Below are 25253 nucleotides of genomic sequence, written 5' to 3'. Positions count from 1 at the left end.
CTGGGAAGTAAGCGCATCCACCTCCCCCTGCAGTTTCGGCTCAGTTCTTAAGGGTGTTGCACATTTAAGAAGCCTGATGGACATCCGCAGCAGCTGTTATGTATGGTTTCCATCTGACGACGATCTGTTCGCAGGACCGGCTTAGTGGAGAGAAGGCCACAAAAGCCCCGAGGCAAGTGGGGGGTTATGGCAGGGCGGGCAATGGAATCAGTTAAGGGGGGACGGCAGTGCTGCCGCAAGCGGCAACCCGACATGTGGATTCACGAAGTACAGAGCTGGCATTGAGGGCCGTTGCTTATGCGTCAGTGTTAACATTCCGTCGGGTGTCTGTCTGTTCCCATGCCGATGGCATTTATGCCAAAGTCACCATCAATGGGCAAGACGAGGATACACACTTATTCGTGAGGTTGCTGCAAGACGGGTGGTCTATTATTATATGTGGTAGCATGTCACTAATCTTGAAGAGTGACATTGTCCTGTGGTGTTTCGTTATAACACAGCTAATTCGTATCTAAGTTTATATCTAAAATGGCGCTTGCCTTTTTTTTTTTTCTGCCTATATAGTTTTGACAATAGATTTGCCTTCTTCTTGTGACTTTTTCGCAGCCTTTCAAATGGGGGTTTTCACTGGACTCCCATCTTAACAAGAGTGTTAAGACTACAATGTGATTGTATGTGCCTAATCGTTCCTTCTATTCGCAGAGCCTGTTTTATTATTGCCAGGGTCTCTTATGTCGAAGTGCATGGCATGTGGGCTAGGTAGGTGATTCAAATCAATTAAAACGCGAATGTGCAACAAAAGCATTGTTGCCATTCCAGAGAATTCTCACCTTCATACGTTGCCTAATGAATGCATACGCCTAAGGTGAAGTTAATGAACTGTGATGTGTCACATGCTTCTTTGAGATAACTTGGTGGTATGAGTATAATGATGTAGAGAGTTGATGCTTCTGAGAACAACTTGCAATATGGTTTCATTTTTTTATATATTTGTAGTTTGTTGAAGTTATCTTGACTTGTATTCAGTCTCCAGAGGCTTTCCGGTAGTTGAGCATGTTCTAAAAGCCAGATTCTGGGTGAGCTGGGTCCAAGATGTACCCCTAGCAAGAAACCACTTGATTTGACAAATAGAGACTGGATAGTGAATAGGAAGAGGGCGCGTGAAAGGAAAGATTGAGTAATAAAAAGTCAAACATAATGTAAGTAAGTGACAGTTTGTAGCCTTACAGAGCAATCTGCTTTTTAGAAAGGGGGGTCAGACGATGGGCCAACGGAACGTTCTGAAAGGCTGCAAAGAGTCAGAGGGAGAAAAAGGCACTAAATAATTATAAACCGTACAGAAAATAATGATGAAGTAAACGCTAGTGATAAAGTCTGTACTTAGGATGTGGTACATCTCTGCAACCAAGTACTAACGTTACCTTAGGTGAACAAGAACCCCTTTTATAGATTTAGTGAGAAGTTTTTTAAGAATCGTGTCCTCGGGGATGTCGGCATCTTTCAGGATATGTTCGGATCTTGAATTTCACAAGTCACGACTTCCAGTCTTGACAGCGTGAACCCGTAAATCAGGTGAATTAGTGTGGTGCATCCCTATATAAACATATCACGCAAATAAAGAGTTGTGGAAACAGGCTCAGCAAGTGCAGGCATGGATTACTTGTGTTGTCAAGGTTTTATTTTAACAGGTTTTGTTAATAATAAAGCTTGTAGCACAGTGGGTCTGTGGCTCTGAGCCTTGTTTTTCCACACTTTTTTTTTGGGTGATAGCAGAGGTTACAATGCGCTTCAAGTTGGCGGACAAAGAAGCAGTGGCATACACGGCATCCTACGTGCTACTCGTGTCAAACTTGATTTGTTTTCATCCTATATGAAGCAACGATGTCACATTTAAGATGACAAAGACTCGATGGATACGAAGAATCTGATTATAGTTTGTTTAGCGACTGACCATCGCTAGGAGCTGGACATAAGAGCAGCAGAAAATACTAGGAAGGGGTGCGACGCAGGCGTAGAATCAGCAGTTCCAATAAGTATCAAGTGTGTGGGAGAAAAGCAAAGCGACGATCATTAGCCAACTGGCAGGTGTCGTTATGTGTGCTAGAATCCTGACGTGAGATCATCGGTACCACGTTGTTTGACAGAACTATCAGACGAATTCTGCCAGAATCATTGAGATTGTGTCGAGTAAATCGTGTTGTCGTGGTAGTCAGTAGTTGATGACCCTAGTTGGACGATGGAAGAGGTGGGCGCTTATGCCATTACGACATTTATGTTATATATAGACCATTGTTTGGCAGCAGAGTTAAGTTCTTACTCCAAAGAAAATATAATATAGCAACACTTCCCATGAACGCAAGTCCTTTATTATAAATATCCCATCTAGGGGCTCATATGTGACATTCATATTGGGGTGTTTTAGGGTAGAGATTCATGGAGGCTTGCTCTCCTGGGGAAAAGAGGCGTTTTTACAGTGGGATAGACATTTTTAGCCTAATGTCTTCCGCATAGAAACCATAAATGACACAATTTAAACCAGTCAGAAGGGTTGCCACCTGCCGGACGGGTAAAAATGATGCTTATTAATAGGAAAACATCACACATATAGGAAGCTCGCAGATTTGTCTCCAGAAAGGTGGTAACCCTGCAACTACCAGTCCCTAAACTTGTTTGTCTGACAGTGTTTCTTTGGGATAAAGATTCTTTTGTGGCATGTGCCCCGTGTGTGGGATTTTGGTGAGTGGCAGCTGTTTATCACTTTGGAGTAAGGGATGGGGTTACCAGAATGTCTGGTGAAAACAATACTTCAAGGTGGTTATTGGTTCAATGATAAGTTATTTTACTTTATTAAGTTTGGGACCGAGGAGTGAAAGAGCAACACATGGCGATTTACTTATTGATGGCAAAGTCAATTCATTTACTGTGTCAGAATTGGGGGGGAGCCATATGTAACCCCTGAGATGGCAGAGAAATTCCTGGCCGTTCTCTCCCCGCAGCCTCCCTTGTCTAGCCGCTCCCTCCCTCTCACCACAGCTGTTCAGACGCTCTGCCGACTGTCTCTCCCCAGCCAGCACGGCCTTACTCCTCCTGGCTGCTGTGCGCTTACTTCCGGTGCGTGCGCTTACTTCCGGTGCTGTGTGCGCTTACTTCCGGTGCTGGAGGAACAGCGCTGCATCAGTGGCGCGCACACAGGCGAGCTGGTCACAGATTTTCTTTGATAACATTTTTTAATGTTACTGGTCCAGGGGGCAAGTGCCCTGCCTTGCCCCTATGTGTGGAGGCCCATTGGCCCATTCTCCTCCACGCGCCAGCGAGAAAGTAAACACTACCAACTACCAATCAGATTAGGCTTATCACGTTATCACACTCTGATTGGATAGATGGTGCCGCGCGTATCCGGGCTGCGTGTACAGTGGAAAGAACAGCGCGGCGCCATGACGTGTATCTCGGTCAGTCCCCCTAACCCCGCCCCCAGTCAGACAACGGGATGGGGCAGCTGAGCTCTGTGATCGCTGCGAGTTTTGGGCAAGTGTGCGATAATGGCCGGGTGAGAGGCTCCCCTAATAGCTACTGATTCTCTTTATTACGAAACGTTTCTCCCCGGGCAGTGCAGAGAGACTTTAATGCGAACAACATACATTGGGGGAGAATTAAAGGGGAAGTTAACGTTTATATGAACATGTAGTATCTCATATATTGTCCTGCTCTTAGTTACATTACTATTGTGGGGGAGGAGTTATACCATCATGTCACTGGATTTATAGTGAAACACATATTATAGGTGAGGGGATTTACTCTCCCTTGAGTGTAATTGCATAAAATATATGTCAACCGTTGGAAATGTTGCCTAATAACATTGTGCCTGTGTGGTGGGGTGTTGTAGGGTGAGACTCTCTACAGCAGCTCTTATAAAATACACAACCCCCTTGTAAACATCAAAGTTTCTTGCTTGTGTCATGTGCCTTTGTAAATGAATTCCCTTAATTCTTAGGGCACAAATTTGCAGCAGTGTCACAAGTGTGGCCCCTACATCACTTCCCTTGTCCTGGGTGCCCAAGTTAGAGCCCTGCAGTCCTGATCCTTGATGGTCAGCGGGTCTGGGTTGCGGATAAGGTACTTGCGGGTCGGGTTGCAGGTCCAAGCGGGAAAGAATGCAGGTTGCGGGCACAGGTTCCAAAAAATGGACCCGCGCAGGACTCTAGCCCATACTCCTTGGCCCGGCTGTGGTGTCATTTTATATACAGTGAACCTCAATTTTACATACCCTGGTTTTACGTTATCCTGCATTTTATGTTAATTTGTTGTGGTCCCACCAATTTTAATGCACTTTAATTGGTGCTTTCCTTGATACTAATACTGTTTTCCTGGATTTTATATAACAATTTTGTCCAAAAATTGCCGTTTGTCCTCTAAGAATGTTATTATTAGGGATGCACCGAATTCAGGGATTCCGTCTCGGGAGTCTTTCTTTTTCAGCAGGATTCTGCCGAATCTTTCTGCCAGGCCGCGACCCGACATACTAATGCAAAGTTAGGATTTGGATTCAGTTCGGTATTCGGCCGTATCTTTCGCAGAAGGATTCTGGGCTGTGGCTGAATCCAAAAATAGCTGGATTTATTGCATCCCTAGTTATTATTAGTGTCATGGGTTTAAAATACTAACCAGATGTTTATTTTGCCACATTCTGTCTGTAAAGTAGGCCTGTCCCAATTAGTCTGGCACCTCATACAGTCCTGCACTAATCACTTATTGCTTTAGATTTGTGTATGTGAACTATCAGAGAGGCCTTGCACACGCCCCCCATAAGTATAATATGATGCCCCCTTGTTATTAACACAGTAAATGTTGTATTTCAAATGGAAGACGACTGCTGTGCCTATATCCTTTGAGTACTTGAAGAAAAGGTTGTTTTAACACATTTCCCTGGTTTTACATTTTCCCATATTTGACATAATTTTTCGTGGTCCCCTGAAAAGCTTAAACTGATGGTTCTATTGTATCTGAGTGTTTCCAATGAAGTATGAATAATCAGTGAGCGGGGCACACAGGCATTTATTGTCCTGTGGAGGGAGGGTTTGGCTTGGTTCTCTACCTGCAGATAAATCCAATTGACTATGATATAGAGGAGTCCATTACAATTCCCTGTGTTTTGTTGCCATAAGAATAATTAAAGGAGAAGGAGACATATTCACAGTTGGGGATGGGTTACAAAATTGCTTAATTTCTATCCCAGGTCAATGTTTTTTTTCTATGAGAGCACTGTGGTACTATAATCTTTCATTCCCTATATTACTATAGTAAAGTCAGAAAATGTCTATACAATGCAGACACCCACCTAATGCGACACAAGAAATCCCCAGGAGAATGATAGCAGATGGCAATGCGATGGAAAGTTTTCCTCTCCTTTAACCTTTCCATGTTGCCAGTGATGCTGCCAGGAAAACAGTGTGGCCTTCATATTCTATTATAGCTGCAAATTTACATGATTATAATAACCCAATAGCAAGCAATGAGTATTTACAGGAGAAGGAAAGCTAATGAAGCAGTTTATTGCCAATAAATTAGCCACAATAATGCAAGCGAGAACACTATATTTGTTTAGGATAGCAGCTGCCATATTAGCTTGGTGTGACATCACTTCTTGCCTGAGTCTCTCCCTGCTCACTCATAGCTCTGGGTTTAGATTAAAGCAGGGAGGGGGGGGAGAGGAGGAGAGGAGCAAACTGAGCATGCTCAAGCCTTAGCCCTGGAGGTTTAAGCTGAAAACAGGAAGTCTGATACAGAAGCCCGTGTGTACACAATAGAATGAAAGAAATGCAAGGTTTCTTTTGACAGAGGACTCTACTTTGAGGATTTACTGGTGACCTTTCTGATAAAGCTTATTTAGGTTTAGCCTTTCCTTCTCCTTTAAGTGCTTACACTTTGCTCATTGGCTGGAAATGTTTATGTCAGGATAGAACTGCTGAATTCCATTGTGTCCTATGTGCAGAAATCCTCTAAGCTTGTGTCGGGTTCTGACAGGGAATTGGTTCTTAAAGGAGAAGTTGTTTGTTTGTTGTTTTACTTTCTCCCCTAAATAAAGCTTTATAAGATTCTTACTGTTTAATTATTGCTTCTTTCAGCAGTAATTATTATTAAGAGACAGGAAAGATCTTATTATACCGTAGGTTTTTCTCTCTCTAGGAAACATCTAGAGCAACAGGTTTTGCAGGTCTGGGTAGTATTAAAGCTGTTCATTTTTTAGATGTGCTGTTCATAGCAAGGTTTCCCCGCTGCACGTATGTCTGATAACTCATTATCTGAACTCAGAAATGTCAACTGTGCTGTGGGAATTAAAAACACACTGTTACACTCGGATACATGGAAATCCTTAATTCCCAGCTGCTGTTACTTCTCCATTGGTAAATGTTCTTTTGCCGCGTTATTGTTCATATTTATTTTTATTAGAATATTCAGAACACATTCTTGAAACAGCAGTTGGTACAGTATATAATGCTATGGAGACGTATGACCTGTTTGTCTTATTTTACATCTCTGAGATAATATTTAACTATATAGGTCATTAGTTATTTGCTATACCAAGTAAGGATTCAGCTGACATCAGAGAGATCATGGGAAATTTGGCCACTTCTGTGGATAGGAAAGTTGTATCAATACCAATTATTTGGTAAATGCCTTTCAATGAGATCACTTGTTGTGGTTCAGTCCTTTTTCAGAATCACTGCTGACCCCCATCAACCTTTATATTGGATTATCAATTCACCCAGTTATTCATCTTTTTATTCAGCAGACCTCCAATTTGCAGTTTCAGCAATCTGGTTGCTAGGGTCCAAATTACCCTTGCAACCATGCATTGATTTGAACAAGAGACTGTAATTTGAATAGCAGAGGGCCTGAGTAGAAAGATTAGTAATAAAAAGTACATTAACAATACATTTTTTTAGACTTATAGAGCATTTGTTTTTTTAGATGGAATCAGTGACCCCCATTTAAAAGCTGGAAAGAGTCAGAAGAAGAAGGCAAATAATTCAGAAACTATAAATATAAATAAGACCAATTGAAAAGTTTCTTAGAATTAGCCATTCTATAACATATTAAAGTTAACTTAACTCCCTTTAGCAAACTGTAGTAGCCAGAGAGCCCTTGTGCTATTGCTTCTTGGTACTTCAGCCCCTAAACCATTGTCCTTTATTGGCATTGCACATAAACCACTTTAATAAAATATACTGGTATAGGATTTATTATCCACAATGCATGGTACTTCTGCATAAAGGATTCTTGGTTAATTGAACCGCAACATTTTAAGTCTAATTATTTATACATTAAATAACCTAATAGGATTGTTTTACCACCAATATGGATTCATGCAGCCTGGTTACCATCAAGTACAACTATTGTTTTATTATTACAGAGAAAAAGGAAATTCCTTTTAAAAATTAAAATTATTTTCTTAAATTGCAGTCTATGGGAGATGGGCTTCCTGCAATTCCGAACTTTCTGGATTTTGGGTTTCCGGATTAGGAATCCATAACCAAAGTGCTGCTATAATGAATATACTGTTGCGTAAGTGCTTTTATTCTGCTCTTTAGACTTATCGGATTTCTTTTCATTGCAGTTGAATATTCATGTGGACCTTCCAGACAAGAGTGTGTATACATGTCCCGGGAGACACTGGCCTTTTCCAGTTCAGGTATGAAATTCTCCAGTATTTCTGCAGTTTGTACAGGACTGACTGCACTCAGTGTTACTTTCACTTCACTTCTGCAATATTTTCATCTTCCCGCGTTTGCATTACAGAAATTAACTGAGCTTCTTTGCTTCCAATGCGGAATGTGCTATTTTTTTTTTTTTTTTTAACAGAAAGTATTGTTTTTCTACAGATTTAGGGCTGAGACAGACGAAAAGATACGGGGAGATTTAGTCGCCCGACGAAAAAATTGCTTGTCTTCGGGCAATGATCTCCCTGAACTGCCTCCCTGCCGGCTACAATCTAAATTGCCGGCGGGATGGCATTTGGAGCACCTTCGTTTTCCAAAGTCGCCCAAAGTTGCCTCAATTTAGATTCTAGACGGTGGGGAGGCCGTTCAGGGAGATTAGTCACCCGAAGAAGAGAGATTTGTCGCCGGGCAACTAATCTCCCCAAATCTTCTCATCTGTCTCTGCCCAGCTAACAACAGCTAACAAATGTTACCATTTAATCATGGGTTGGGATAAAAAATATCAAAGTAACTTAATAGCCTGAAGAAAAAGCACTGATAAAGCTCTGTGTGGTGTTTGTTCCATTCAGGTAGCATGTGTTTCTACTGTCAGTTTACATAACTTGTGTTTAGCATTTGCATCATAGTGACACAGTGAGTAACCCTGTTGTCTTGCAGCGCTGGGCCTTGGTTTGATTCCAGCCAGAAAACTGTCTGCGAGGAATTTGTATGCTCTCCCCTGGTTAATTGGCGCCTGATAGAACTGACCGTAATGTGTGTGAATGCGATAGGCGCCTTAGATTGTAAGCTCCACTGGTGCTGGGACTGATGTGAATAATGTATAATATCTGTAGTGGGCTGCAGAATATTTGAGTGCATTGTAAATAAAGGATTATAATAGTAAAGTTGTCTGTCTCCCCACAGGTGTTTCCAAGCATTACCACTCATTATGAACCAGAGGTGAGATCACAGAGTACTCAGGCAGGTAGAGCAGTGAAAGTAAAAATATTATTGGTATCTGTGGGTTCCAGCTCAGTGTTGGTAAATGAAGGCATATTGGCTGGGATACTTCTTGTTACAAGTCTGTTGTATAAGTACCACTGCTATTTTAGTTGTAGATTCCTTTTTTTTTAAATTAGGTTTTTATTTTTAATTCAAGGGGAGGAGAAAACGGTAATACAAACTAACAATGGCTCACATCCAGGATTCATAACATATACATACATCTGCAAATTCTACTTTATAGGGGTACAGCAAGCTCAGCTTTATCATTGTAACCTTCATCATTAGCTCTAGATTCCTTTTAATTTAACCGGGAACTTTTGTGGATGTAGAGAAAAGAGGTACAGTCAGTTGCCAGATCACTGAAATTTGCTCTTTTCTTGTAGAAGTCACACGGCGCCTGTATGGACACTGAGATAGTGTATGCAACCCCGATTCCCAACAGGTAAAATCATTTCTTGTGTCTGCCAGATAGATGGGAGCCTTTCCCAAGTGTACGCAAAGTAGAGACTGGTTGATATAATACAGTGTTTAATGTATGTTTATATTTTTAAAAGGGAAATGTCCAAATGTAATAAGGAATATATATATATATATATGGATCCTATTGTCACACAATCTATATATTTGCTTTTAAAAGTGGCGTGCACCGTCCAAAATGGGCCAGATATGGAGAGTATGTGTATTGTCCCCCACAGCGCTGGCTGCATAACCTTGAGGTAGGACATATTGTGATTTTATAAAGCTTTATGGGGAATGAATTATATGATTAATAACATTGCAGTACAACTTAGAATTCCATACTAAAAGAGAACAGGGTTCGATTATAGAGAGCTGTAATCTTAGTGTTTTAGTTAAACAGAAAAAATTGTAAGTTAACCACATGTCCCATTATACTATCCACAGATAATATACTGCAGGGCAGTGCATATTCATTCTTTTTTTTATGTGGATCTGCTCCAGTTTTTGTTATTGGTGTATAGTCAGCCGTGGGAGTCGCACACTCAGTCTGATCAGTTCCTGGCCAGTACAGAGCAATTATAGAATTGATAGGGTAGGATTCCTGTTAGCATAAAGATATTTACAAGTTTGGGGGTGTTGAATTCTCTCTACCTTTATGTCTTGCAGCATGGAGGGGTTGTTTTCTTGTACCATCCCTGTGTTCACCCCAAGCTGAAAAAAGCACTTGTCCATGGAGCTCGCTCCTGCGTATACAAGCACATCATCACCCCTCACATGAACCTTTCAACTGAACGGGTATGGAATTTGTTTTTACTGACTATAAGGGAGTCCCAGCACTGAGAATGATGATCTATTGGCCTGTCATATTGGAATTTATTTTTTAAAATATGTGCATGAAATGCACATCTATGGTTACATTTTATCCTTCAAATTTCATTGCTGGAGTAACCCTGTCATTTGCATATTTATTTTGTATACTTTTTTGATGGAAGGATATACAAGCACTTTGTCATGATGCTCTTTCTCCTTTTATTATAAAACCTATATGTGCATTATTTCTTTAGGGTAGAATCAGTTTTCCTTTTTTTTTGTTACAGTTTTACAGGAACGGCCTTTAATACTTGGCCTATTACTGACATTGGTGGTTTTGCTGTGGGTTGTATGAATTACCTTGTAGCTTTCAATGAAGCGTTTATGTCTTATCATATTATGCTCTGGCCTGTTGTGTTCTTTCTTCAGCCTCTTGCCCTGGTCACCTGGGGCTCCACTCTGGAGATGTCACATATAGATCTCTGTGAAGTTAGAAACTGGCTAACGACCAACATGGACAGAACTAGAGAACGAGAAATGGACATGGATGGTTCGTATCAGGACTTGCTTGTCCGGCCATCGTCGGTGTTCTTTGATAAACATGACAAGAAGCTTTGCCCCAAAGTTTGCTGCCAGGTAAGAAACAAATCTCAAGTTTCGCCAATAGATTTTCACAGAGCTTTTCAATGCAAAGTCCTGGCTAAGACAGAAATAACACCTTACTACTGATCTTAGCAGGTTATTTTAATATTGTATTTCCCCATGTTTGGGCCCCGCAGTGATTCAGATAGCCGTGGGTATCCACAATGGTAGGTGGGCTTTGAGCAGGTCATTGGCAATAGAGTGCAAGTATGGAGAAGATGTGGGTTGAATTACCTGCAGGTCAAGTCTAGAAGAACATTCTACTCTTATAAAGTCTGTTCTTGATGAATAGACCATAGTGTCTGCAAGCTTGTACTAGTTGTGACCAGTAATTATAATACTGTTTATATCAAAAGAGTGAGCCTTTTAATTAATGTATAACACATATTTGTATACAAGAACATACATCTCATATAAAATTACTTTTCTTTATATCTTAAGCAAGAAAACTGTGGTTTGAAGAGAAGAAGAAGGGACTCTGCATTACTTGGTTCTGCCCATATATTAGCAAGCACTCCTATTTATAATGCCAGTGCAAGAATAATGAACAGTACTGCAGTGTCAGTAGAACAAACAGCAGTTGATGCCAATAAAAGTCAGCCTGTAATCTCACACACAGTATTGAGGACTCCTTTATCATCTTCAACATCTGAAGATAAGGTTCACGTAACATTAGATCCGTCTGGTGTGTCCGAAAAAAAAGATGACCTTGTAGATCCAGATGGAAGCCGTTATATGGAGAGCAATGTTTCTGCTTTACTACCACAATCCACCTTCATGAATATTTCCAAAGGCTCTCCTGACATGAACTGGAATTCTCCAACTGTACAGAGCAGGAACACATCCAATGATCTAGGGGGCAGCCAGACTGTGCCATCTCCAACTTCCATGCAAATAGAGTCAGGCGCTTCGACAACCCACAACAATAGCATTGCAGGAAAAACTACTGTTGAGGGCCCAGGTACTGCAACAACCACCCAACAAGAAGAAAAGATGCCTGAGCCTCCTGTGGGCCTTTCATCTACTACTGCTCCCAAACCAACTGCTGCCGTTACAGAAGAAAAAGAAGAGTGCAGTTGCAAGCACGAGCCAACAAAAGAGGCATCGGCTGCAGCACAGAAGGCTTCTGGTGTTGGACAAATAAAAGCCTCAGATGTGTTTGTGTCTACCCCACGAACAGAGGAGGCAGCATGGGCAGCTGCATGTCTCACTTTCCTATTTGTGTTGTTGACTTTGTCTGTTTTGTACACACAACTCTACAAGAAGTTCCGCAAGAGCCAAAGTCTGTATTGGCCCCCAGAAGGAATTGCAGCTGAGACAGAGACTGTGGCTTGTGAGTAGAGAATCTGAGCATTGGGATAATTGGCAATAAGGGTGGATTGAATTTATAATCTGTTCACTATATAACACATTAGCCTAATTCCATGCGTGGCAGGTGGAGAAACAATCCTTGTTAACTCCTAGTATTCTTTTTAAATTTTTTTTAAAAAATGCTTAATAACTGAAAAACCACCAGAATAAAAAATTACCCGAAAGGTGAACAACGCCTTAAAAGGAAGATTTACAGAAAACTAAAATGTTTAACAGTGTTATTGCACATATGTGTTGGGTTGGGATATTCCCAGCATGTGTTGGAAAGAATTGTGTATAAACTGCTGCTGTGTAATGCTGCTAGTTTGTCTTATTTAAGGAAGGCTAATATTATCGACATGAACCTGTAAGCGAGTCTGGCTTTTCATCTGTTTGCCCATAGTACTTTTAATGGAAAAGATGCTCCAATTAACCAGTTTTCTTTAATTCTATCCGGCAGCTGTTGTTAAGAGGAGGCTGATGCCAGGTCACTCCAAGAGGAAGAAGTGGATTAAACACAAGAAAACACCGGTGCTTCTATATGAAAGTTTAAGTGAGAGTTCAGAGTAGAGTATTTCATATCTATGACTACTCTGTACAAATGCACTTTACATCATTGGGTGAACTGCACTCTGGTAAAGGGCATCGTAACTGAGGGATCCAGAATGAAGTCTGTAATCGGAGCCAATGGAGAACCTTGGATTTTTTTTTCTCTCTGTCTCCTAAAATTGGACATGTATCACTTTTAGTTAGATGCCAGGAATCTACAGCTGTGTGTAAAGAATGATGAAGTGAATATAACGTTTCTGAACAGTATCTCAGAGTCTTGTCCATCACAGGATCTTTTGTATAGACTGCCTTCATTTAATTATTGTGCCATGCAAAGTCTGAGCCAAATTATTTCCCTATGGTGCTTGTTTCTCAATGTACATTTCTGTACCCACGTTTTACATATCCGCCCCTGCATACCCTCTCAGTCAATCATTTATACCAGGTGCTCTGTGTGGCTTCAGTACAAAATGGCAAAATCTGTAGCAGGTGGTTCTATACAGCAGCCCATAATTGTATATCTTTCTGTATGTAGACGGTAGGTAGATCTAAATTTTAGGTAAATATTTATAAATATATTTATTTTTATATTGTTTGTAAATGTATTGTAACATGATTGCTTATTGTATAGTTTAATAAATAAACCTACTGTCTATGCTACAATTATTTGTTGTTTTTATGCTTTTTTTGTGTGCTTAACATATAATAAAAATTACATTCGGGTATTGCAATCCTATATTCAGATGGTACTGACTAAGCATGAAAATGACAGGGGAACATCAAGGTATAACAAAGTTGTTTCTGCCTGGTCTCCTGTCTTCCTTACACTTCCTACAGAGATCCCAAGATGGAAGAGGAGATAATTTATGTCTCCTAAACGTTCTATCATGCTGTCTAGGGAAGTTAAGGGATATGGAGACCCCCAAATTTCTTTATCTATTGCTTTAGCTTGGATTTTGCAAGTAACAAAGACCACTTTTGCTCTTTTGAGTACATCTATAATGCAACAACAGCAATGGATTTGGCACAGTAAACCAATGTAAAGTGCAGTTATTTAATGGGGTAGTAGACTAATAATTATTACATTGCCCTCTTGTGTGCTTCATGAGCTAAGTGGGCAGTCAGTGCTGAAACACTGCATGGCTTTTGTATGTAGCTTGTATTCATCCACTGCCCTCCTTGCATCTCTTTCCTACCTCCATGATCCTTCACTTCAGCCATTCTCCATCAGTTCTGTGCCCTACAGGTGTTGGATGGCTTTTAAGCAAGGGATAAAACACAAGGTTTCTGAAAACAGTTCTTAATCCAAACTTAATTCAGGGACTGGTCCAACTGACATCTGGGAGTCAGGAAGGAATCCCCCCACCCCCAGGGCAAATTGGTGAGGCTTCAGATTGGTTGTTTTTTTGCCTTCTCTGGATTCACTAGCAGTTGTGCATGTTGCACTCGATGGACACATTTTTTTCTTTTCAACCTCATCTACTATGTTACTATGTGAGAATTGAATGCATGGAATTTCCTGATGCAGTTAAAAAGTAATGGTCACACATTTCAGATGGATAATATATAATATTAGCTGCTAAGAGGTGCTGTATTTATATAGCATTTGCCCTATACAGTTTTCCACATTACACATTAACATTAACTGGGAAAAAGAAGAAGCAATACAAAGCAGAGCCACCTATACATGGCACTCACAATAAGTTGCTTCTGTTTAGCGCTTTATTTTTTACATCAGTGCAAAAATATATAGACTTGTTACATTTATCAGTGTCTATAAATCTTTCTATTTAGGAGTTTACAATGCAGTGCAGTGAAATATGGAAATGGTGAAGAAGGGTCTATAGATAAAGAATGTAGATAATTGTCAGCATGTCATGCTTCAATAAAGACATACGTCCCACTAAACCTCCAAAAAGGTTTGGAATTCTGGCAGCATAGATAGGCGCCATTTAAAATAGAAGTTCCTCTAAGCAACAACTTGGTGTTTGTCCAGATAATGGCCACCAGCCTACTAATATGTGGGAACTGTTGAGGTAATCAGCAACTTCCAATTTCCCCTGAAGGAGCTGAAGTGAATACAGAATCTCAGCACAGTTCTGGAACTCTTGATACAATTAGAATCAATCAGTGTAGATGTAATACAACTCTGTTAGCAGTTCCATTTGATAACCCTTGTGGACTGCAGGGATTTCAGCTCTGCCCCTTAATGTTTTACTAATAAATCATATTCTCAACTTGATAACTCCCAATCAACTTTAAACATTTGCTCTTAGAGAAGTTTTCCTTCTCTGTAGTGCCATAGCAATGTCCTCTGAAATGCCAATGGCTCTCTAGTGCTTGCATGTCACTCCATGTTGCCTGCTCATGACACTGCTGGTGGTCACATGACTCACCTAGTTCAGTTACCTGTTCAGTTGGTTCAGGCCAACTGCCTTTTGGACAGTGAGGAGAAGAGACATGGAGTGAGAGTGGCGATAGATAAAAGTGGATAAATTGAGATAGAGCTTAAATAAAATTTCAAAAAACAGTATAGGAGGAGAGATTAACATGGAGGTGAGAAAGAAGAGGAGTCGGAATTCGGAGGAGGAAGGACAAGGTGAGAAAAGGAGATGGAGTGATGGAGATTTAGAAGAGAAGAAGAAAAGCCTGGTGAAAAAGAAAACCAGTGAAGATGGGGGCAGTAAAAGGAGAAGGAGAGAAAGAGAGCTGGAAGAGAAGAAGAAAAGCCCCAAAGAAAGGAAGACCAGTGGAGATAGGAGCAATAGCAGAAGGGGTGATGGTGATTTAGAAGACAAGAAGAAAAGCCTGGTGAAAAGGAAGACCAGTGAAGATGGGGGCAGGAGAAGCAGTGAAGGACAGATAGAAGAGAGGAAAAGCCCCATACAAAGGAAGAACTCTGGAGATTGGAGCAATAATAGAAGGAGTGAAGGTGAGTTAGAAGATCAGAAGAAAAGTCAAATGAAAAAGATCAGTGTAGATGGGGGCAGTAAAAGGAGAAGGAGTGAAGGACAGGTAAAAGAAAAGGAGAAAAGCCCCATGGAAAGGAAGACCAGTGAAGATGGGAGAAATAAAAGGAGAAGGAGTGGAGATGAGTTAGAAGAGCAGAAGAAACACCCCATGGAAAAGAAGACCCGTCAAGATGGGAGCAATAAAAGCAGGAGGAGTGAATTAAAAGACAAGGAGAAAAGCCCCATAGAGAAGAGTCAAAAGTTACAGTTAGAAGAAAAGAAAAGTCAGTTGGAAAAGACCAGTGAAGGAGTGAATAAGGATCAAAAATCAAGAAGTCCAGAGGATCCCTTAGAAGGTAAGAAAACACAGTTGCAGCTTTTATGCTTAATCTCTCCCTAACTTTCTAATAAGAAGTGGCCCCATAGGATTTATCTGCCCTAACTTGCTGGGATGTCTTTTTAACAGGATTTCTGCAAATAATATGTTTGCCTGATGGTTATAGCTTGCTGATTTACCCAAGGTCTTGTTCTTATTAAAAATTACCCATCTATTTATTCATTCTTTCTTCTTTTTTTAATCTTGGTATGAAACTAGGGCTGGTTTACTATAAGGGAAAATAAAAATCACCAGTGATATTGCCAGTATCAACCAATCAGGGCTGGTTTTCTATTGTATAGGAAATTAGTAATATCAGTGATGATGCCAATGTCAACCAATCAGAACTGCTTTTATCTTCTACCTTGGATGTAACTGTTCAAATCTAATTACTGATTGATTCTGATGAACATCACTATCACTAATGGTTCTGCCGTGTCAATATGTCAGAAACCCAGGCTTCCAGCATTTCTCATATATAATCAAGGGTTTAAGTTTTCTGGGAGATGTATTCATGGGGGCATCTGGGGGAGGCACATAGGTGTAGGTGTCCCCTCTCCAGTCCCCTTGTGCTGCCTCATATTAAGGAGCCCTGCCTTGTGCTTGCTGATGGGTTTATTAATATATGCTATGTACAGGTTATTTGTAATACAAGGTACTAATGGAGTTTTTTTCCTAGGTGGAAGCGCAGCGAAGAAACTCTGTGTGGATATCAGCAGACCTGTCCCCCTGGATATTAAGAACTACAGGTTTTATTCAGAGCTGGGAAAAGGAGGCTTTGGCCGGGTAAGTGAAAGGCTTCCCAGGAATGATTTCTCTTGGTATAAATCATAGGGAAGCAGAAAACATAGGCGAGAATAAAGTAGTTTAGTATTATTACTCACTGTTTTGTAAATACAGTTCTGAGAATATCATTATAAAGTGGTGATATAGAATGGGACATTTATGTTGGGGAAGGAATCACTGGAAGATACTATTTCTAATTAATTGGGGAGACTAAACCTCCCGAAATCTTCATTATTCTCCACCTATGGTGTAAAGTGAAAACAGATAACTTTTTCATTTTAGCCTCTCAGTGTTTAGCGTTTACCTTTACATACACCATGTCATATCTAATATTTGCCCTTTGTTATTAGGTGATGTTGGCTTCGTTTACACCGAAGAAGCAACTGGTAGCAGTAAAGATCATGCCAGAAAAGTCCAGACAAGAACAACTTCAACATCATGATGAAGGAGGCCCGAGTGCTGTCGGTCGCTAGAGGAAGCACATTTTTATGTCATTGCCTACGGCAGCTTTCAATCAGAGGTAAATACTGTTATTAATTGCATATCATCTCTTTAAAGGGAATCTAGCATTTAAATGAACTTTTTAGCATGATTAGACCAGTTCATAGACTATGCGGTGGGGTCTCATTTGCTCCTCATACATGGCTGTTTCTATATCTCCATGGAGCGCCAAGATGTTGCTTTCCACTTATTCACATTACCACTTCTTTTCAGAAAGCTTTAAAGTTTTAGGATGGGTTAGGTCTCACCTTCTTCTATTCTCTCTTTAACAGCTGGAATCCTTCTTCGTCCTGGAGTATGCCAGCGGGAAATCTTTAATGCAAATGATTCTTCGCAAAGGAAATCTGCCAATGGCAAGAATCATGTAAGTGACATTAGGACCCATTTACAGTACATGGGACAGGGAGCAAACTGGAAAGAATAGGTGCAGCCCACCATGTTTTTCATACTTTGCTCACTGCCTACCTCTTAGTCCTTAATAGGTCTTTGTTCTCCACAATGGCAGCAGTGTATTACTGAGGGACAAGCTTGAGTAGCAGTGTCCCCTTTCCTGCACCCTAACTTGTGTTTCATTCAGGTGCTCTAGTTAAGTGGGTGCAAGATGCGGCCTGGCCCTGTACCCTTGCCATAGATAAGTACAGGGCTGCTTTGTACCTGAATTATATTAATTGTTATTACAGAGAAATTGGGGTACATATTCCAAAGGTCCATGTAGTACTTATTTGTCTGTATAAGCCCACTTAATGAATTGTGTTCTGCTGCATATTGTCAGGCCCAGACTGGCAATCTTGAGATTCTGGCCAATGCGAAACGAGTTGCTAAAAGATGCCATAGACTTACAATATCACCCCTCCCAGCGCCCCAACCAATGGACCATTTTTCATTTCTTTGGTTCAACCTTATTAATAAGAACATGAAAAGTTTTTAAGGAATTTTAGCTGGATCACTTTAATGGATTTTCTCTGGGACAGTGTTACTAGAGCTCTTTTATAAGTGGAAAACGCTGGGCACTTCAATGGGCTGAATTTGTTCCCATAACAAGTTACATATGTAGCATGTTTGCCTGTGCTGTCAGTAAGACGTGTTCTGCACCCTTTTGTATGTTACACTTAGATATTTGCATCAGATGCAAGCACAGAGAACACTGCGAGGCAACTCTATAGTTAACTGTAACAAATCCTATGTAATGAATGTGATATAGGAACGATGATGATTTTCTTTTTGTAAAAGGTTCTACACAGCGGAGATGGTGGTTGCTCTCCAGTTCCTGCACTCTAAGGGCATCATTCATCGGTGAGTAAATTCTCAGTATATTGTGTTGTCTCTATGTGCTTTCTGACACATAGATTCACTGAGTGATGATGGACTGTCACCACTACATGTGCTGTAGGCAAGCATTTCCCATAGTAGCTACTCATCTCTCCCAACTCGTTTTTAAATTAGTCAATACAAGAAAGCACTTACACAGTCAGACTGCAGGGTGCGGTTAGAAGTCATGGGACCCCCATACTACATAGAACTTTCCCATACAAGTCCAGGTTTTTATCCCACTGCCAGGTTGGCCCCTCACCCCTGTGGGAGGTGGGCAAATCCAACAAAGTAGAACATGGCCCCAATTAAAAGAATGTAGAATATTTTACAGAACACACACTCCGTTCTGCTCAAACATGTCAACATCCCCACCCAGGACCACCATGAGAAATCACAGGGCCCCATACGACAACATTTCCTGGGCCCCCTGGGCTGCGCCCACCGCAAGCCCCACCTAAAGGTCCGCCCTCCCCACCACACAGTAAAAAAAACAAGAAAAATATTGGTGGCTAGGGTTCCCACATGTTAATAAAAAATAAAAAGATATTGGTGGTCCGGGCCCCCCATAAAAATATATTGGTGGCTAGGACCCAACATGAGAAAAAAAAATTGGTGGCCAGGCCTCCCCCCCCCACATTATAAGAAAATTGGTGGTCAGGGCCCCTTAAACATCCATGCCTTCCCGAAGTCAGCAGGTCTCAAAAAGCAGGGGGCCCGGCTAATCAAGTAAGTGTGGCGTGGCCGGGGCCCCCTTACCCTCGGGGCCCCATACAACTCTCCCCCTGTCCCCCCTGATGGCTGCCCTGTCCCCACCCAAATGCTACTAATTCCCTCTGCAGGTCCAATATCTTTTTTATTCTATGAATTGTACCTTCACATTTCCTTGGGTTCTCTGTTACTATGGGCCCCCTGCAGGATCCCCACTCTGATGGCAGCCTACTTATAGGGGCAGTGGAGGGCAATGTTGGTCCCGAGAACTGTTACCTATTTAAATTGCTCCTAATTCTTATCCTACAGTGACCTGAAACCTGACAACGTGTTGGTGGACAGATACGGCCATATCAAGATCTGTGACTTTGGCCTCGCCGCAGAGAACATCTTCGACCAGACAAGAACCAACGGAGTAATAGGAACCCCTGGATACCGCGCACCAGAGGTGACAACAAGCATTTAAAATACAAACATATTCACCTTTAATTTAACCTTTAGTCTCATGCAGAAATATTCGGAGACAATTTGCAATTGTCTTCATTTTGAATGATTTAGCTTTTTGTTCAGCTGCTCTCTATTTTGGAGTTCCAGCAGCTATCCGGTTGCTAGGGCTCAATTTAACTTAGCTACCAGGTGCTGAATTGAATGAGAGCCTGGGAAATGAAAATGAATGGGCCTGAATATAAAGATAAATAATAAAAGTTTCAGTAACAAAAACTGTAGCCTTACACTGCAATATGATTTTGGCTGAAGGGGGTCATTAACCCCCATCTGAATGCTGGAGAGAAAGGCAAATAATTGAAAAATTATAAAAGATAAAAAACTAAGACCAAGGCAAAGGTTGCTAAGAATGTGACGTTTTATAACATACTAAGAGTTGACCTGAAGGGGAAAAACAACCCATTTAAATGAGAACAGCATCTCTGATAATACCACACGTATTTGATTGTGCTCATTTAATATTAATTAATATTATTAATATATTAATTAATAGTAATACAGAAGTTAAATATAATCCGTCTGCAATTTAATATGGAAATAAACATGTTATTTTGTTCTGCAAGTAGCCTATCAAATTCATGACTCATGTTTTCTCTGTAATCATTTTGTTTCATAGGTTCTATCAAAGGCAGAGTATAACGCAGGCGTGGATTGGTGGTCTTTTGGATTACCATGTACCAAATGGCCACGGGCAGCTTGCCATTTTCACCTACAGGCAGTATTTTAAGGCAATTCTTTGCAATAAAGAAGAATACGCCGTATTACCCATATTATATGAGCAAGGAAATGCTGGACCTCCTGCCAAAGGTAAATATCCAGAGCCAGATTTACATAGCAGACGCCCCTCAGATTTTCATCCTTCATCATCATTCATCTTTTTCACCAGAGCAATGGGGATTGGCGCACAGGAAATTTAAAAAAACTATTGTATCTCATGCGCATCCCCCAGTGTTTCTGAATCATTGTGGGTGTGGTTGGGCAGCATGCCGCCCCCTAAAATCCTGCCACCCTAGGCCCGGGCCTTGGTGGCCTCTCTACAAATCGGGGCCTGTTAATATCACCAAATTCACTGCCCGCCAACATGTGAGCGGCATTTGGAATTGAGCCACACGAGTACGTATGCCACAGTTGTGTTTTTTATTTTGTAAAATACATTCCTGCTGTCTCTGGGCTATCTTATTTTTATCTCATCCTTACATTCTCCTTGTTTCCAGGGTTCTTCCATGCTCCCGGCATGTTCTTCGTGCCCTTATATTTGCACATTTGATTTTTTTGTTGAAGTTAAAAGGAAATCATTAGTTTGATATTGTCTGAATCTGGTATTCCTACTCTCACATGTGTACATTTGCCACAGTAGGGACAAAAATAGTCTTTGGCCAAAATCAACTTTTTTTTTTTATTTGAATAAAGAGAGAGTGAGTGAGTGTTAACTATTAGGATGGTAATATTACCGTACACGCCGCCAGAAACCAAGGCAATTTGGACCCAGCATAGAGCCCAGGTTTGCAGATGGCAGATCAAATATGAGATCTCTTCACCCAAAGTGGAAATACCAGATTATTGTTCATTGCTGTCATATTCTTGTAATACATTGTAGGTGGCTCCCCAGCATATAAATTAGGTTTTCAGCAATGTGATGAGTTTGTTATTGTGCATTAAAATGCTCAGGTCCTTTCATCTGCCGAGTGTCAGCACGTTATACTGGTTGCTCAAAATCCCACTCGGATTTGATGCATTTCCAGCAAATAAGATCCTTCAGGGAATCACCATCTTCTCAGGATGATAAATACCCGTACACGTAATATCTTTCTGCAACCCTTCCAGGAATTCCTCCTGCCATTATAGTATGGCACAACATGAGCTACAGCCTGTGTCCTGATACACTTTATGGGTGTACAGAAAAAGCCAATTCCCCGATAATAAGGGTATTTCTTGAATGAAAAGATTGCAGCAAATCAAATTGATGGCGTCATAAGCCCAATATAGGAGCAGTGGGGCACACAGCCTAAGCTGTATCGTTTATCCTTCTCGCAGCCTTCTAGTATATTATTATATATATATTTGCACAAGTGCAATCAGCCAAGGCTAACGGAAACTGACATCAAGAATGACATTCACCTATGCCTTTATTTATGAAAGATTTCAGCCTCCCTCGGGAAGTGATGGTGTTTTAGAGGAGAAATCTTTCCAACCAAATAGGGACACCTTTAATATGTTGTACTTCTAACCCAGATTCATTTTCAGTGGGAGTTAAAAGGTGCAACCGTTCATTCCATTTTGATCTGGTCTTTTATAGTGAACGCTCTACAGGGTGCAGTTTTGTATTGCGTGATGCAAGGTGTCGCTTAATGACCCCCACTGCCGTCCTTATATCCACTTACATAGCAAAAACGTCCTCAAGGCAGGTAGCCACAAGGTGTCCTCGTACGGAGCCAAGATCTTCCTATTTTTCTATTTCATACAGTGACAACTATACACATACTCCCAGTTTGCATTTTGCTCATGGTCAACATATTTGCATTCTGGCAACAGTGACTGCCATCACTGGCAGTTTTGTATTCCTTATATCCCACAAAGCCACGAGAAACAAAATAAATAGGAAATAAGAATAGTTGCTAATAGCCTTCACAGCTTCTTAATCTCGGGATGGTTTCATGTAACCCCCAAAAGTGTCTTGTAATGACACCACAATGAGCACAGTCCAGAACCCATGGCATCTCTCATAGCTGTTTTGCGGGGTGCAAGGTATTTGCAGGGATGAGCCCACTGAGCTCTTGTACAGCGAGGGTTTCATTTTGTACAGTGTAAGTCAGTATTCTGGTATTCTTCTCACAATATATTGTATAGACCTGTAAATTAATTGTAAGATTGTGCATTTGAGAGAGGCTGTTACGAAGTTTCAGAAAAAATGGAAGAAAATAATCCTATGTAATATTTTGTTTGTAATTATTCCTGTTGTACCATAGCAAAAGGAATGTAAAAAAAAAAAAAATCAACTGAGAGAGAGAGTGAGAGTTAGCTAACATTTATGGGTCCGCTGCTTTGTTTTGTTACTTACAAATCACAAATGACAAAAAGTGTTCATTGTCAATACCTATAAGGTACAAATGTATGATGCCTCAAAAAGGTTTCTCACCAGCAGCTGTGTAGGCTAATAAGCACAAACTAAGGGCTGCAGATGGGCACTAGCATCGTCTTCTTTTTCCTCTACGTCTCTAATGCAGAAGCTGTGACATGGTGGACTAATTACGGACCAAAGATGCATCAAGGGCAAAGCCAGCACATTTTTTGCATAACCCACATTACACACTGTGGGAAGATTGATAATTAAAGGGGGGTTCACCTTCCAAACCGCATATTTCAGTTCAATTTGTTCAGTCCTAGGAAATACGACGTTTGTTCATTACTTTCCAATATTTTTTTCTGTTTTCTCAAAAAAGTGTAAAGTTGAATGTTCTGTCTCTGGTGTTTTCAGTAATTAAGGCACAGACCTAAAACTGTTACAATTCTGCAACATTTGTTTACATTTCTCAGCAGTATCTAATGATTATTAGTAACTATTGTACCTCGAGTGGGGTGCTGAGGAGGGGCAGCTGGCGCGGAATGAAACCCAGAGATCCTCCCTGCTCAGCAGGTTCCAAAGATAGAAAATTAGAAAAGTTCAATTGGAAAAAGTCGTTATTTCTGATTGATCTATCTGAAAACAACTAATTGTTTGAAGGGTCTAAGTGAAATTTACCATTTTTTTTTTTTTTGTCAAAAAACTCGCAAATCTAGAATTGTGAATTATGCCAAACTCAATTCAAGTTTTAAATTTGAATTTTGTGATTTATCACCATTCTGGCCCTTTAATAACTTGAATACGACCCCTATTCGCTACCCTGTTAAAGCCTAGCCGAATTAACTTGTATAAGTCAATGAGAGGTCCAGGGATCAATTTCGTGATGTTATGGAGCTTCCTCATATTCTAGTTTTTTTTTGGATGAAAAAAACCTCAATATTTTCAATCGAATTCGAGTTTTCCTGGGTCAATTCATTAGTCGGAATTCATAATAATGTGATTTTATTAATAAATTTGGATTGTTCAAATTATGGGAGCGTATGGTAGTTTTAAAAAACATGAATTCAAATTTTGACTCCCTTGAATAAATTGCTCCTCATGTTCAATGTTTTTTTCCCTAAGTGGCAAGAACTCCCAACCAGTTAAAGTATAAAACAATTTATTACATGGTGCGAACGTCCCTGCGCGTTTTTTTCAGGTGCGAAGACGCCAATGATATAGTCCCCAAATTATTTAGCCTGGTTTGTTTTTTTGTACTTTGGTTTTGGTATACAGACAGGCAACAAAGCCGATGGAAGAAATTTGAGGGACGTAAGATTAGGTGTATACACCATGGTTTCATTGTTAGTTAGTAAAACATGACTAACATATTATTTGATTTTAGACTTTACATGCCCTTTGAATATCAAGAGTTTACAAGCGACAAGCCTGGTGAACTGCCGTAGAAGTACATTGGGAGGGTATATTTTAAAAATGTCCAAGCTATTTATCACAGTTTAAGGTGTGTGTGAAAAAGAGATTTGGGTTTTGCAGACTCATTGAAAAATCCTGCATCAGAATGTGATTTTAGTGTGTGTTTCAACAGTTTGGGGGGGTTGGAAAATATTCTTGCAATTGAGAGGTTTTTTATTATTTTGAAATGGAAGTTTGTTAATCTGCATCCATGTCTTCCTTGAGATGACTGGGAATCCAGCATGGTGGCTGCAATAGAAAGAAACCCAAGCCCACCTGTATCGTTTTTCCCCAAAAATATTATTTTCGCAATTTGCCAGTGAAAGGCATTAGGTTTTGCTGTGACTGCTTGTGTTTAGGTTCTAAAGGACATTGGCCAATTTCTAACTATTATGTCCACATACACTCCAGGCAGTAAATCTAAGACGTGGAATCAAAGTGCCAAAGCATGTTCGAAACAGAAACTATAGATTAAATATTTCTTGTGCAATAAGGAACATTGAAGAGGACGGAGGCATCAATGAATGTAGATTTCCTTATAGTGTGAAGGCTGCAAATAAAAAACAATGACCTCAGAGTCCTCTTACTTACAATAAATTATACTTGTAGGCAAACAAGGGTGACAATGTGGATAACACTGGTGCCCTACAGCAAAGTAAAAATAATTATTCATATAAAATGGAGTCTATGGAAGACTGTAATTTGGAGTTTTCTGGATAACAGATCGCATTCCTGTTTTAAGTTAAATATTAAATTCATATCTATTTTTTGTGTATGGAATGGTTTTAGTATAAATTGAAACACAAGTTGGTTTGATTTGGCTTAGTGACGTGCTGGTGAATACGTCTGAAAGTTTTGCGATCCACCCTGCCACTGCAAATGTGGGAGGAGTCTGTTTTACCGTGGAGTGATAGTTTGCCTTTTAAATTGCATTATCACCAGGTGTATTTATGTATTCGTTCTCACCCAACATGTGCCATGATGGGCAATTCAAGGAGGAAACAAAAATATTTCTGGAATATTTATAGGAAGCAGACACACCAGTATAATCTCACAATTTGTTTAAATATGTCAAAAAAATGAGAGAAGAG

General features: G+C 40.4%; 2 protein-coding genes across 2 annotated transcripts; both read left to right on the top strand.

Moving 5' to 3' along the window:
• The first annotated feature begins 2960 nt into the window (after positions 1-2960).
• Positions 2961-13109, top strand: LOC121399696. The gene is made up of 9 exons (XM_041581230.1): positions 2961-3111; positions 7569-7690; positions 8622-8657; positions 9086-9144; positions 9340-9418; positions 9828-9956; positions 10401-10607; positions 11055-11946; positions 12424-13109. Exons 1-9 carry the CDS (start codon positions 2961-2963, stop codon positions 12531-12533), a joined length of 1785 nt encoding a protein of 594 aa, XP_041437164.1. The 3' UTR covers positions 12534-13109.
• Positions 13110-14840: 1731 nt separating this feature from the next.
• Positions 14841-20574, top strand: LOC121399695 (protein kinase C beta type-like). Its single transcript, XM_041581229.1, has 8 exons — positions 14841-15819; positions 16519-16625; positions 16976-17037; positions 17133-17145; positions 17399-17490; positions 18357-18419; positions 19455-19593; positions 20266-20574. The coding sequence occupies exons 1-8, from the start codon at positions 15063-15065 to the stop codon at positions 20374-20376; spliced, it is 1344 nt and encodes a 447-aa protein (XP_041437163.1). The 5' UTR covers positions 14841-15062; the 3' UTR covers positions 20377-20574.
• The last annotated feature ends 4679 nt before the right edge of the window (positions 20575-25253 follow it).

Source organism: Xenopus laevis, chromosome 2L, assembly GCF_017654675.1.
Source record: "Xenopus laevis strain J_2021 chromosome 2L, Xenopus_laevis_v10.1, whole genome shotgun sequence".
In the NCBI taxonomy this organism is placed as follows: domain Eukaryota; kingdom Metazoa; phylum Chordata; class Amphibia; order Anura; family Pipidae; genus Xenopus; species Xenopus laevis.
Note: the sequence above shows the minus strand (reverse complement) of the source record. Positions and strands in the feature narration are given on the sequence as shown.